The sequence below is a fragment of the Rutilus rutilus genome, assembly GCF_951802725.1.
Source record: "Rutilus rutilus genome assembly, chromosome: 11".
Classification (NCBI taxonomy): Eukaryota; Metazoa; Chordata; class Actinopteri; order Cypriniformes; family Leuciscidae; genus Rutilus; species Rutilus rutilus.
The window spans coordinates 14,997,378-15,011,621 of record NC_140216.1 but is presented as its reverse complement, the minus strand read 5'-3'; the positions used below and the strand labels follow the sequence as shown (position 1 = coordinate 15,011,621).

The 14,244-nt window shown below is 36.5% G+C and overlaps 1 protein-coding gene across 2 annotated transcripts; it reads left to right on the top strand.

The window, feature by feature from the left end:
• The first annotated feature begins 8,516 nt into the window (after positions 1-8,516).
• znf706 (zinc finger protein 706) lies at positions 8,517-13,993 on the top strand. Of its 2 annotated transcripts, none has more exons than XM_084423442.1 (3): positions 8,517-8,632; positions 9,473-9,608; positions 13,172-13,993. In XM_084423442.1, exons 2-3 carry the CDS (start codon positions 9,474-9,476, stop codon positions 13,265-13,267), a joined length of 231 nt encoding a protein of 76 aa, XP_084279568.1. In that variant the 5' UTR covers positions 8,517-8,632; position 9,473; the 3' UTR covers positions 13,268-13,993. The 2 variants fall into 2 exon arrangements, with proteins under 2 accessions (XP_084279568.1, XP_084279569.1); XM_084423443.1 differs by having other exon boundaries at positions 8,574-8,840.
• Positions 13,994-14,244: the final 251 nt, after the last annotated feature.

Here is a 14,244-nt window from a genome sequence, read left to right as displayed (position 1 = left end):
CCATAGGTTTGTGTAGCCTAAGAAATGAAGGGCAGGATGGAGAAAGCCTTTGTGTGATTTCGGGCAACAAGTTGTATGTTATTTATCCGTTTTCCTTCCTTAGTGAAGTGTAACATCTTTTGATGTTTGGTACAATGACTTTAACCAAATATTTAAGACTGAAGGAGACCAAATGTAAAAGTATGGTGGAAGAAAATCCTATATTGATTGACAACTATTCTAAATATTAGAGGGATGTGTCTCAATGTCCACAGTGGTTATTTCTTATCCACAAAATGCTGGATTAGTTTAGCAGGTGCAATGAAGATGGACTATCCATGGAAATCCAAAAGGTTTTCGATTCACAATTGCATCATAAAATTAATTTAACTATGTTAATATTAGAAACACAGTGTACAGTTGACTTGTTCCGCAATAAATAACAGACATCCTATTTTGAATCTTAAGAATTCAAATCATCAAGACCTGACACGCCCTGAAGACAAATAGTAGTCAGTCAATATTAAGAGGTAAGTGCAATTTTGTGTGAGAAAAATTCAAGTGACATTTCCCACACTATCAGGCCCTGGAAAATCTTGTTTTGTTCCCAGTGTCAGGTGTGAACATGTAGGCTACATAGTGACATCACTCGATGACAAAACATGGGAAATAAGACACTACTCATACAACGTGAAAACACAACAATGCCTAGCCTATTAAATGGAAAGTTAGCAACATTAATACCAAACATGATGTGAAGAATGATATATTACTCAAATATTATCAGTGCTGTTTTCTAAGTTAAATTTCACCAATGCTTATACATTTATTATAGTGTTATTATATTTTCTGCTCTAAAACTTTGGCACATAATGTAGTACTATGCCACACATTTGCGCTAAGGACATGAATAATATATCAAATTATGCAGATTGTTGAGGAAAGTAGGGATTTTACTTTCGGGTTTATTTAACCTGGTGGATGAAAACACCATCCTGTGGACTTAAATTGAAAACTGAGATAGAGCCCAGAATATTTAAGACTTTTTCTTAATTGAAATGCACAATATAGCCTACTCAATGTTTCTACCATGGAGAGCTTTATAAGTTGTTTACCCAGTGTTATTGTCTTCTTAATGAACCCATTGTGATAGAATGTAATGTTTGCCATTACCCCTTCTAAACAAACCAATTTGCGGCAGCTTTGGTAAACCTTAGGTCATTGGAGTGTAAACACTGGGCATCCATTGTGAGGGAGTTTGAGGACTGACACCTTGGGCAAGCAAACACAGGCCTTTGTTTTGAGCATAGCCCAGTCATTCAAGAGAAGCAATAAAAAGCCTAGCCCAGAGACAATGGGTTCCAGCTTTAGGTCAGGTAAGGGTACTGGAGCAGTGGGGCCAGAATGAGTCTGATAACATCTCCACGGTCTGCCTTCTCCTTGAGACCCCTGGCCTGACCTCATGCTCTCTGGATGCTCACAAAAGACCACTGAGACTCCTAACAGTACCAGAACAATGAAGCAAAGTTCTGACTTCTTTGTCATTTAAATGCAAGATTCTTTCAAAGAGATGTGATGATACTCTTGACCTGTTATTAGACTGAACTCTATGAAAGTAAACAGGAGGCTCATTTACAGTATTATTAATATAGTATTATTTTGAATGAGCTATTTTTAAATTTTCATTTGAAATTTGTAAATGTTGTTATTTTTGTTCGTTTTAGTTTTTATAAGCTTTAATATGTTTTTATTTCAGTTTTAGTAATTTTAGTACTTGAACTTCAACGTATATCTAATACTTATGTTTTTGAGTTAATTTATTTATTTATTTATTAGGTTTATTTCAACTACCACATTTTTTTATATGGTTTTAGTTTTAATAGTTTAAAAAAAATTGTTACTATTTATTTTAAGGTTTCCTTGTTACAGTGCATTTATACATTTACTGAGTAATAATAACTGAGTTAGGATTAGGTTTAAGGCTAGTTGCATGTAATTATGCATAATTTCCTGTTATTACTATAGTAAGTACATGTAACATAACAAGAACACTAAAATAAAGTGTTACCTTAGTTTTTTTGTAAATAATAACTGGTATATAAACCAGTTTCCTAAAAATAATCTGAGCAGTCAATGCCCGTGCAAAAGTTGCCAGGGCTTTCCCATGCTAAATGTTACTTTTTAGCATAATTTGTGGTATTCATGTCCATAGCCCAAACGGTGAGAGATGAATTATGTGCCAAAGTTTAATATATATTTTTAGTGGTTTAAATCACTAACCTTGGTGCAATAGTAAGTAATACTGATGCTTGGCAAACACCACTAATAAAATCATTGTCAGCAACATCGCTAAAATGTCAGATCAAGCATTATAATAGATCCACTTAGACCATCTTTTTGATCTTGATATGAGTACTCCGCATGTCTTTATAATTGTAACCCATCTTTTCTAATCTCACATTGGGAGCACCTGGTGTTTTCACTACTGTGTGCAAATGAAGTTGCTAAATAAATACAGGTGGGGTCTCAAAACGGTATTCTTCAGGCTTTACCTGAAGGCTTATGGCTAATGCCGAAAAACCGCAACATTGCTGTAAGCCTGTCTCACCCTGCCCGGACTGCCCACAGTAAAAGGACAGGATGTACAGAAAGCCAGAAAGCAAAAAAGGAGTGGATTACACACTCTATGTACACACAAGCAAAACCTATAGCAGCCAGGGCTTCTTTAAGACTAGTTAAACAAACTTTTGTAACCCATAACAAAAGTCAAGGCCCACTATTGAATGAATTAATTGTATTAATTAGTTTTGTACCTAAAATTTCAAACGTCCCCAGTTTGACAGCTGAAGTAGTAACCTGACAAGTGGCGGACAGGCACAGGCACGAAGTGTGCGGGGTGTCACGATTTTTTCTATCCATCGCATTCCTATGAAAACACAGGCAGGGCCGGCTATGAGAAAAAGAGGGAGGTATTCCGCATGCCATGGATTTCTGAGATGGGAATAGGATGCCTGTTAGGACCTGCCTGACTACTGCCGCGCATTCACCCGTTTGGCAAGTAAAGCCCCAGCATGCAGTGGGAGTGTGGGCTAGTGGCTGGAATGCAGCAGGAGGAGGCCCCGGACAGCAATCGCATCTCCAGCTACTTCACAGGTGTGCAATCGGGACTCAGGCGGTTTTTTGGGGGGTGGTGGAGGGGTACACTTGCATTCCGGCGGCCCTTAAAGGGACAGCACCGCTTTCTCTACACATGCCAGGGTGTCTTCAATCCAAACCAGTCCAGTGTGAAGCTGCTGAACAGGTTGGGTGAAGAGGATCATTTTCTTTGCATCAGCACCATAAACCTGTCTCTGTGGCTCTGCAGTCAACAATGATGAATTTGTATTGCAGTGCCGTTCGTATGCATTTGCATTGGCAGCTGCGTGTCACGCTTCAAATGTACTTCATAGGAAGCTCTCAGAAGAATTAAAATACGTTGATAATGCTAATAACAGACCTTGTGAAAAAGAAAGCCTATACTTTTGCATGCTCTAAAAATAATACTTATTCTGAAAATAATATACTTTGAATGTGATGTTTTCAGACACTTAATTGCATGTTAATTGCAATTTAATGAAAATGTATTATAGTTGAAATTTACAACAAATGCAAGCTGAACTTTAGAGTGCTTTTTTTTCAGCATTTATGGTACACTAAAATATACTTTAATGTAATTGTATATGTATTTTTTAAAAATTGTTGCACATCTTTAATGATGAACTTTAAATCTAATATTGAAAAACACACTACAGTTAAAATTATAGCCTACTCAATTACTTTACAAAAAAGTTGTGATTATTAAAACAATGATTTAAAATGTACTTTAAAGTAAAATGTTTAATTTGACATTATTACAAAGTACACTATTTAAAAGAGTAGAAGTCATGAAAGTGCCCCTGTTAAGTACACAAATGACCTTTTTCATTGATATTATATTATGTGCAAGTACAGTTTTTGAAATATACTTTTAAGATGACTACAAGTGCACATTCAATACAATTATTTTACAAAGGAGCACTGGTACATTTGTCGGTACTTCTGCCATTGTGGTGAACTTGATGTATTGTTTTTAATATGGTTGGATGTCAATGGAAAACAGAGGAAGTGACTGTAACGGGACTGATCAGAACAGCTTCCTCTTGTGTCAGGCTCGGGTTCCTCCCCCACATCTGAGAATATTGAGAGACGCAATTAGTGCGCATTAAAATACATTTACACACAATAATTTCACCACAGCTTTGTCGAGACTTGATCAAAGTTCTTAAAAGCTGAGAAAAAATGATAGCTACTCATTACAGTTAATTTTACGCCCACGTTCGAGTAATGAAAAGCATGCAAGGAATGATAGGATAATCTTTTCTATTTCTTTAACACTGTTAAAAGGAAAGTCCACTCAAAAATGAAAATTCTGTCCTCATTTACTCACCCGCATATAGCTCCAAACCTGTATGACTTTCTTTCTTCTGCTGAACACGAAGATATGTTGAAGAATGTTAATGACCAAACAATTTTGGTTCCCATTGACTTCTATTGTATTTTTTGTCCAATTGTTTAGTTACTACATTCTTCAAAATATATTCTTTTGCATTCATTTTTGACAATCCCTTTAATTTAATAACATTTTAAATTAATAAAAAAGTATTAAAAAAGTAAAAAAAAAATTTTTTTTACTATTGCTCATACTTAGAGTATAGGGATATTAATAAACCCCTAACCTTATATTAAACTTTGACATGTACAAACATGAATGATTGCTCATTATTATTGTAATATTATGTGCTTTGAGACGTGAGGTATTTTATACTGCCTCTCGTCACTCTTCATTTTATTCATGTGTTTGGAGGAAGCGTGGCTTTGGAGACGCTCTGAAGGGAGGGTGGGATCGCATGCTTTCAAAGCTAGCTGACTATTACTAGACTCTCTGAAAATTGCCTACCCTACCTTTAATGTTAAAGGTTATTCATGGGATCATAAATGCCAATTTAGAACCTTTACTTTTGGGATTGTAAAGTTGTCAAGAAAGTATTATAATAGATGTAATAGCAACCGCACAAAACAACCTAGCAACCACCCACAGCATATAAATATTGTGGTAGCAAATTTTGCAAGCTATCACTATCACAATAAATATTTTGGTAATGGTATATGGTTGTTTTGTGATATGAATCATGCAGTTTCCCCCCCCCCCAGAAGGTCCTAAAAAAAAAAAACTCAGGGATGTCTGTTGAGAATCCTTCATTTTAGCAGAACAAAGGGCAGACTGATATAATTCTCGTGTTGCTATTGAGGGTCTGATACCCGGGAGATTTCCTTTCAGAAACCCTCAGGCAGGACATCTCCACCCAAGCATGGTCGAAACTTCACCCAGCATTCATACAAAATTATGATACATTGTGTAAGATACAAATGATAAAAAAAAAAAACAGCTGGCTTGATTTAGAACATGATTTCCTCATTGTATATGAGGAAATTACAGACATTTTCCTTTTGTCCTCATAAGGAATGTATACTGGTCAGAATCTCTATTCTTTTATTATGACGTGAATAGAAAAGAAATATAACACCATTGACAAGAAACGTTTCTCACAATGATAAAGTTTCCCTCTTGAAAGAATAAAACATGTCATATACATATGTTTACTAACATTTTAAACTAATAGCCTCAAGCTAGTCGAGTGAGGGTGTTTTGCATATTCAGACATGCCACAGCACGGAAGGCTAACGAATTTCCTTCTGTTTTCAGATCAGCAGAATATTTTCTATCTTTGAAATGGAACTGAAAAAGTTCACATTTATCCATTGGTTGATGCAGATAAACACACTGATACCAACATATTGATTGGTTTGTTTCATTAAATCCAAGTGGTAATGTATCTTTTTCTTGTCAAAAGTTGATTCATGTGCATGGAGAGAGTTAAAACAGAGGAAAATATAGAGGAATAGTTAACCCAAAAAGTGAAGATTGTGTTATTATTAACATTCATTGACAGCATAAATTCAAAACTATGAAATGCTAGGAGTTTTAAGATTGAATTGCTTTTCCGTGAAATTACAGTGAAAAGGAACTGTGGAGCCAGAGATGGATGGATTTGTTTATGATTGAAAGCTTTAGTCCCCATTCATTGTAACTGCATGGGTGAACAAACAACCAGCACAAACTTCAGAATATTACTTCATTAATTCATTTCATGCATAAACATTAACATTTTACTTAAAACTGTACTACAATATATTACCGTGTTAGTCTCAAAATATTAATAAATGAGGCTAAATTAAGCTAAAACTGAGTTTTTAATTTTTAATTATGGTTAACCTGGCATAATAGAGGTAAGAGAGGCCAACAGGGGTTTTAAAGATTAATACCGCCACCTACTGGTAGAGTGTGAAAATACACTTCGTGTGTGCGTGTGCTCGTGTGTGTGTGTGCGTGCGTGCGTGCGTGCGTGCGTGCGTGCGTGCGTGCGTGCGTGCGTGCGTGTGTGTGTGTGTGTGTGTGTGTGTGTGTGTGTGTGTGTGTGTGTGTGTGTGTGTGTGTGTGTGTGTGTGATGTGTGTACCTGTTTTTCTATCCCGGTGGGGACTTCAACCTGAATGCACACAGACTCATGGGGACTCGTGGCACAGTGGGGACCTAAATAGAGGTCCCCATGGGTAAACAAGCTTATAAATCATACAGAATGAGTTTTTTTGGAAATGTAAAAATGCAGAAAGTTTCCTGTGATGGGTAGGTTTAGGGGTAGGGTTAGTGTAAGGCAGAATATACAGTTTGTACAGTATAAAAACCATTAAGTCTATGGAGAGTCCCCACAAAGATAGCAAACCAGACATGTGTGTGTGTGTGTGTGTGTGTGTGTGTGTGTGTGTGTGTGTGTGTGTGTGTGTGTGTGTTTTATCGTTCTTTAATTTTATTTTTTAACATTTTTAAAGGATTGTATTAGCCTACATATAAATAAATAATAATGTGTATATTTTAATATAAATTTGTTTTATTGTATTCTAAAAAGTCTTTCAAAATAATAATACTGCAATCTTTTGTAAATATAATATAGGAATAATATTCCTGTAACTCAAACAGTAGAGCGTTGGCGCTTGCAATGCTAAGGTCATGGGTACGATTCCCAGGGAAAGCAAGAACTGATAAGAAAGTAAATGTACACCTTGAAATGCAATGTAAGTCACTTTGGATAAAAGCGTCTGCCAAATGCATAAATATAAATGTAATATGTCGGATAAAACATGAAAAGCTTCTTAGTTCATGCATGATTTTTTCCCCCTGTGTTATGGACTGAACGGTTGCATTTTTTAGATGTTGGACGTTTTCTTAATAGATCGGGTAAGAATTATAAAGAGTGCAATAATTATACATTCCAGTGTGTGGCAGAATAGATCACAAGTGATTGCTTTCATGCTGGAATATACAGTAACGACATGACGTATGAGATTCAATGTCAATAAAATGTAGGCCTAAATAAATAATCAGGTAGAATGGGTTTAAATAATAAATTCTATTTGAACTAACTCTTAAACTGAGTAGTATTAGTTTGATAGCTAGTAAAGTTTATTTACTTTGAAATTTAGTAAATTTAGTTAACTGTAATGTATTCTGCTGACTGTAGACGGCGTTGTTACGTGTTATTTTTTTCTCAGCCCAGGTCCGGTCTGACCATTCAGAGCATAGACTGTAAAAAGAGTAGTCTGCCACTTAGTTTTTATTTAAATAAATATTTGTATAGGTTGTTTGAATTAAAAAATACTTTTAAAGTTTTGATTTAAAACATTTAAAAAAATGATTAACAGCTAGATAGCGTTTCAGATAATAAATAAATAAATAAATAAATAAATAAATAAATAAATAAATAAATAAAAAATGGTGGGCCCGCTCGCCCGCTCCCCGATGGTTTTTTGTTGTTGTTTGTTTGTTTGTTTGTTTGTTTGTTTGTTTGTTGTCACAGAGCCGCGTGCTGTCACAAAAGATAGATGTGATTTCTCAGCACCGTTATGTTAGTGATATCTTTCAGGTAGTTCCATGTATGGTAGATTTATCTCCAGACACTTCGGCGCGCCCACCATCTTGGAACGGTCAGCGTGTCGTCACTCATAGTAAGAATCAATTATGCCACAACATTCCGCGACTTTTGATTGTGAAACCATCGGAAACCATCGAGATTTCCCAAAGAAATGGGATAACCTTTCACTGGTGAGAATGTGTTTGTCTGTGTGTTTTTTTTATGAACTCAATATTTTTTTACTATGGTACTTTTTAATGTTTTTACTTTTATTGTGGTCACATTTAATGCCGTGTTAGCTGATGCCTTCGTCTTGCTGTATCGTGTTAGTTTAGCAAAATCATCTGCTGAAGTCTACTGCATATATTCATACATCGTAACATGCGTCTTACTAGCAGACGCTCTTACGGCTTTGACCGTTCCAATATGGCGTACGGCTTACAGGCAAATGTCCCTCCAGTCCCTCAGCGCGCATGTCGCTCTCTAGCGCTCAGTGTCGTTGTGGTCAGTGCAGGAATTACATGAGAGTAGTTCTGGGAAGAGCACAGCTGTCATAAGCGTGCGGGAGTACAAGCCTGTAGCTGCCTACGGATCTTATCTGTTCGCCAGGTATGCTCATAGTATTTAGTTATGGATAGAAAATAAGATATAGTAGAATTTTAATAAATCGTATGCAAGTGGTTTGCATGAGTATTCGTGTGTAGCTGTGTCGAAAGATTTAGTTTTGTTAGTCTGTTTAGCATGCTAGCTGGCTAACCATATGGTGTCGTTAACCAAGCCCAGTATCTCCGCTCACTAATCTACCTCAACTCTTACGGTATGCGAGGTTTTACATCTAATATTTAGTTTTTAGCCCCTGAATGTCATTTTAAAGTCTGGATAATCGACGGCGTTGTATGAAATAGTGCTAAATGTCAAGCTAATGGGCTATCGAGCCTCAATTGCATTGACAGCTAGCTTATAAACTCTCCATTATTGTGTATTGACATATTATTTGTGACTTAAAAAATGCTGTAATAGTTGTTAATTAGAGATATTATTCTCCTTTAATATGTAATATCTCCTGTAACCTTGTTCACTGTGTGATTTTTGTTTCAAACAGCAACATTAGCTGCCTCCTGACATTGTTATTGGTTTAAACTGAGCCAAAGGCAGAACATGGTGTACACTAACTTAGTAAAATCTCTGATATTCTATGCCCTCTATAAGGACACAGTCTTGGAGGAGTTTTATCAGACAGCATTTTTATTAGCACAATAAATTGTGGAATTTGGATTGTTTACAGAAAACTAGCACAGGAACACTCAGATAATGTAATGTTTTGCAATTGTTTCTGTTTCTTGTTTATTCTTGATAGCTGCGTATGTAAAGCTTTTGACTTTGTCTGTTTGACTGATACCGTTTCAGTCTCTGCATGTTGTTGATGTCATTTTGTCATCAATCCAACAGCATGGCGCGTGGACACCAGAAAATCCAGTCTCAGCAGAAAAACGCCAAGAAGCAGGCTGAGATCAAGAAATCCAAAGGCCACGACCAGAAGACCGCGGCGAAAGCGGCACTGGTGTTCACATGTGGCGTCTGCAGGGTCAGTGGCAATTAAAGCAGGTTATTTTTTACCCCACAGATCATCTTTGGAGGGTCTTTTCAACCAAGTTTCAATGCCAGCTTGTATAAATTCTATTGTTTTAATGCTCTTTTACTGAACATAGCTCAAGGAATGAACCCATGTTTGCCCTGCATAAAGATATGTTGTCTATATAAAGCTGATTTTAAATATGGGTGTATACACAGAATGGATGTGCTGGGAAATTTTGTTATCAAGTTGGAACTTGTCTCTGACTGTGAAAGTTATTCACTGTAGGTATCAAATCAGACTTGTCAGTACACCTACTAATTACCAGCAACTGAAAATCACACATGGGCATAAAACTGCTTAAAGTCAAAACGAAATGGCGTTCGCAACCATGTTCAGAGTGACCGTGGAGAATTACCAAAATAACTGTTGAAATACAGTTTAGGGGTGCATGTTAATGGTTAAACAACTGATAAATACAATTGTTTTGCTCAAAAACCATAATTGTGATTTTTAGTCATATTTGTTCTCATTTGAGGGTTTTGTTAAACATTTAATCAGAATTCTTGCACTTTTACATAAGCTTAATTCAAGATAACATCAACTCATGTGCAGGGTTTATTTACCATATACTCACAAGCTCTCAACATTGTGAAAACCGGCAGAACCTTAAGAAGCTTCTCTCAAAAGCGAAAACAGTGAAATTCCTAAAATCAATTCCAAATGATGTTAACATTTTTATATTCGACGACATTGTATTGTAGCACAAGCATCCACGTGAAGGAACACAGACTGTAATACACTTTCATTTGAGCAGAATTTGGCAATGGAAATCACTAAAGTTCAACATGTATGTTTGTCGGTGGTTTCAGATCACCAGCACTTGCACACATGCACATGGTTGCCAAGTTGGGAAGATTTGTTTTCTTCATTGCTGTCACTTAATAGAGTTTGGGTTCCATTCAACTGTCGCCTTTGACTCAGTTTTGGCTTAGTTGGGGTTTAAAAGATAATTGATATTCACTAATATTTAACTAAACTGACATTAGCTATGTTTCCATAAAAATTGACAATTTAACTTGTGCCCAAAATATCACATAAAACATTTGCGAATAAAGCAGCGTTTCCATCCCATGTGTTCAAGAGAACAAAATCGCCACTTCATGGCAAATTGGTGCAAAATATCTGTAATAAATATGGAAGTTGCTGCAATTGCTTTTTTCCTACATCATAAAACATTTGCGAATAAAGCAGCGCTTCTATCCCATGTGTTCAAGAGAACACTGTGGCTCTTTTTTATTACATCATAGATGACTTGCATTTCAGAACATGCAGACGAAACTTAATTAAAAGCTGTCGTGTTATCTTGCGTTTGGGTGTCTGCACTGTCTGGTGTTTGGGAACGCAATCATGTTAGACACTTCTTGGAGTTTATTATATTAAATCATTCTGATGACAGAGGCTTAGGCATTTCAGAAAAATCTAACCAACTTGGAGATCCTGTGCAATAAAATTGGTCTGCTGGTTAGCCCAGTTATCCAATCATATCCACTGTTGTCACGTGAGTTCTTTATTGCGCATTGAGGGATTTATTCGGTAGATGTGTTTTCATCTTAGCTTATATGTATATCTTATGGAATAAAAAATATATCTGCCTTAAAGGTACAATATGCAACATTTTCTGCCGCTAGAGGGCGCTACATTCCAAACAACAACAACGGCATAGCTTGATGACGATGTGAAGGAGCGTGGAATGATGGGAACTGTTGTTTTCAACTCCACCGTGGATGTAAATCAGTCAGACGGGAATCGAAAAATCATGTTCATGGATGAGGTTAAGTTCTATTTTTATAAATGTTGCGTTTTTTTGTGGCGAGGGCGGCGTGGTTCAGCGCGGTCTGTAATGGGAGAGAGAGAAACGAGATGCGCGTTAGACCTACGTAAGTAGGTCAAGTGCAAATGACGAACACCTGTGGCTTATTGCAGTATTATTGGCGTGGAGAGACCGCTTATAAGCCGCGCTGGAACGAGAGAGAGAGAGAGATGGACTGAGGACTCGTACGAGGGACTGGAGAGAAAATTGGACGCAGAGAAAGAAAAGCCACGGTGAATGCGCGTTGTGCGCGACTTTTGTTTGTTTTGTTTTATTTTATTTTAATAAAGTACGAGTCCCAGTCACGCCGACCCCTGTCTTATTCCTTCCTGACTCTTGAACCTTATCACACTTTTATTTCATTAAAATGAATTAACAGCAAGAAAAGTAAGGTTTAATACTAAATTGTTTATCAAGATTTTACTGTATTTGTCGAATTCATTGTTGTGATAGCGCGGCGCAGTTTTACGTGTTCTAAACAATTGTTGTAAAAGTACATTCAAACATACCCACATCATTTGGCAAAATACTGATTCATCTTTATGTATAACACATGCTATATTTATTTACATGGTCATAAACACCAGACGTAATAAACTAAACACAAACCTAAAGCAATAATACTTTCCTTGCATAAACATAAGTATTACCGAATGCTACATTTGGAAAATATAAAATTAAGCATGCTTTGTCGACAGAACCAGCTGCAATCAGTAAAGAATAATTGTGTTCCATAACGACTGCACAAAACAAGCTAACGTTTGTTGCTTGATATAGACGCTACAACTTCCGCATTTGTCCAGGACTCCGCGCAGTACTAGCGGAAACCGAGGGTAACGCGGATATGACGCAATTGACTGGCGACTCCCAGCTCCCCCCTGCTCTAACGCCCCGTTTCCTTGGTTAAAATCGCAATTTTCTCACGATTTAACAATAGTTGGAAACATTTGGGATATTGTAAGTATTCAACTTAACAAAATATATAACACTGGCCTTGAGATTTTGGGATATTTTAATGCAAAAATCTTGCATATTGTACCTTTAATTGAGCGCATACGTTTTTCATGAGCATCTTGGCATTTCCATCCAGCATGGTTTTTTGTTTGTTTTTTGGTATGTTTTTAAAGCGAGATTCTAAAATTTTATGGAAACTAGATGGAAACAAAGCTACTTTTGGATGAGAACAAAATCGAAATTGAGCTAAATAATGACACTGTTGTCTTTTGTAGAGCTGAATTGAACTTGTTTCATAATTGATTAATTTTACAACATTAACACTGTTATTTCCCTGTTTGATTAATGTGGAGCTGCTTGGAAACAATTTGTAATGAATAAAACGGTAAATAAATTCAAATAGAATAAATTAAGTAAAAGCTCTGATTGTGGGATTTAAACTCTCTACATCTGGCAAACTCAAGAATGAAAACATTACCAATGCAAAAGTCAAATGAAAGAATAAAAACAAATTCAGGATAAAATTGGCTGGTCAATATCACAGACGGTTAATTAATTATAAATACAATTAATCATGCAGCCCTAATACATTTAATGTGATTTTTGGTCAGACCGCTCACCCTTATCCTTAAGGAATTGATTGGATAATGAAGTTGTGAAAAGTGTTCTTTTCATACCAGAATGAAGCCAGTAAATTCCTTGAGACATAATGTGATGAACTAAACCATGAAACCTCTTTGTTTTGCAGTCGCAAATGCCAGATCCCAAGACCTTCAAGCAACATTTTGAGAGCAAGCACCCCAAGAGCCCCCTTCCCCCAGAGCTGGAGGGCGTTGAGGCATGAACGGCCCAGAGACCGGAGGCTGATTGTATAAAACCTCATAATAAGAGTCCAGATCTCAAATTTTGTTCAGCAGGACACGATCAGTGCTCTTACCTGAGTTTTATACATGCATCCTCCCCTTCACCACAGACATGAATCCCGTGGATCAAAGACTGATGATGTTTAGCTTCTCGACACTGTTTCAGAGCACTTGCCTTGGCTACGATCAGATCGGTGCATTACCTCAGCCTGCGCTCACATGCTTTCTTTTCTCATTTTACTTGCGTAATTTAACAGATTGAGAGAAGTTAGCAGAACACTACCAGTGATCAAGTCAGTTTCATCCATTGTTTATAAATGTGGTAGTCACAGACATATTTGCTTTTTGCTTGTTAGATAAGATGAGTGCAAATGGATATGGGAGCAGTTTCCCACTACTTGACGGTTAGCCTGGGCAAAAACATTTTTTGATTTTTACCTTAATTTTCTCATTTACTAACTTTGCTCTCCACTGAAAACAAATATGGTTCTGTACACTGAAAACTGGAATCTAATGCGTTTCTGTAAAATCACTGGATGTGCCCGAGGTAACTGTATTTTTAATTTAATGTTGCTGCAGAATTTCTTATTTCTCTTTGGAATTATCTCAAACAATATCGCCTCAATGTTTGATATTCCTGCTCAAGCCACCTGGTTTCCACACCAATGTAATATATCTCTTTAATAAAATTTAACTTTGTTTAAGAAGTTGTGAGGCATGTCTTCAACACAGCTGCTGAAGTCATTGTTGACCATTCTGAGAGTGGTGTTGCTGGTTTCAAAAACCTTAATCTAAATTAGTGTATGAATGGAAGAAAAAAAAATTTGTTGATAGTGGCAACAATGAAAAATGTTTCTAGGACAGTTACTATGCATCATTACCTTGGCAACAACACGACAGGTTATTAATCACAACAGAATCAGACTATAGTCTTTTTGACTTATTACATGCATTTATA

Bases quoted from the DNA above. Each gene is read 5' to 3' on its own strand.
- znf706 (XM_084423442.1), top strand. From the start codon at position 9,474: ATGGCGCGTGGACACCAGAAAATCCAGTCTCAGCAGAAAAACGCCAAG. The intron at 9,609-13,171 runs GTCAGTGGCAAT...TTTGTTTTGCAG, and splicing joins TCACATGTGGCGTCTGCAGG to TCGCAAATGCCAGATCCCAA.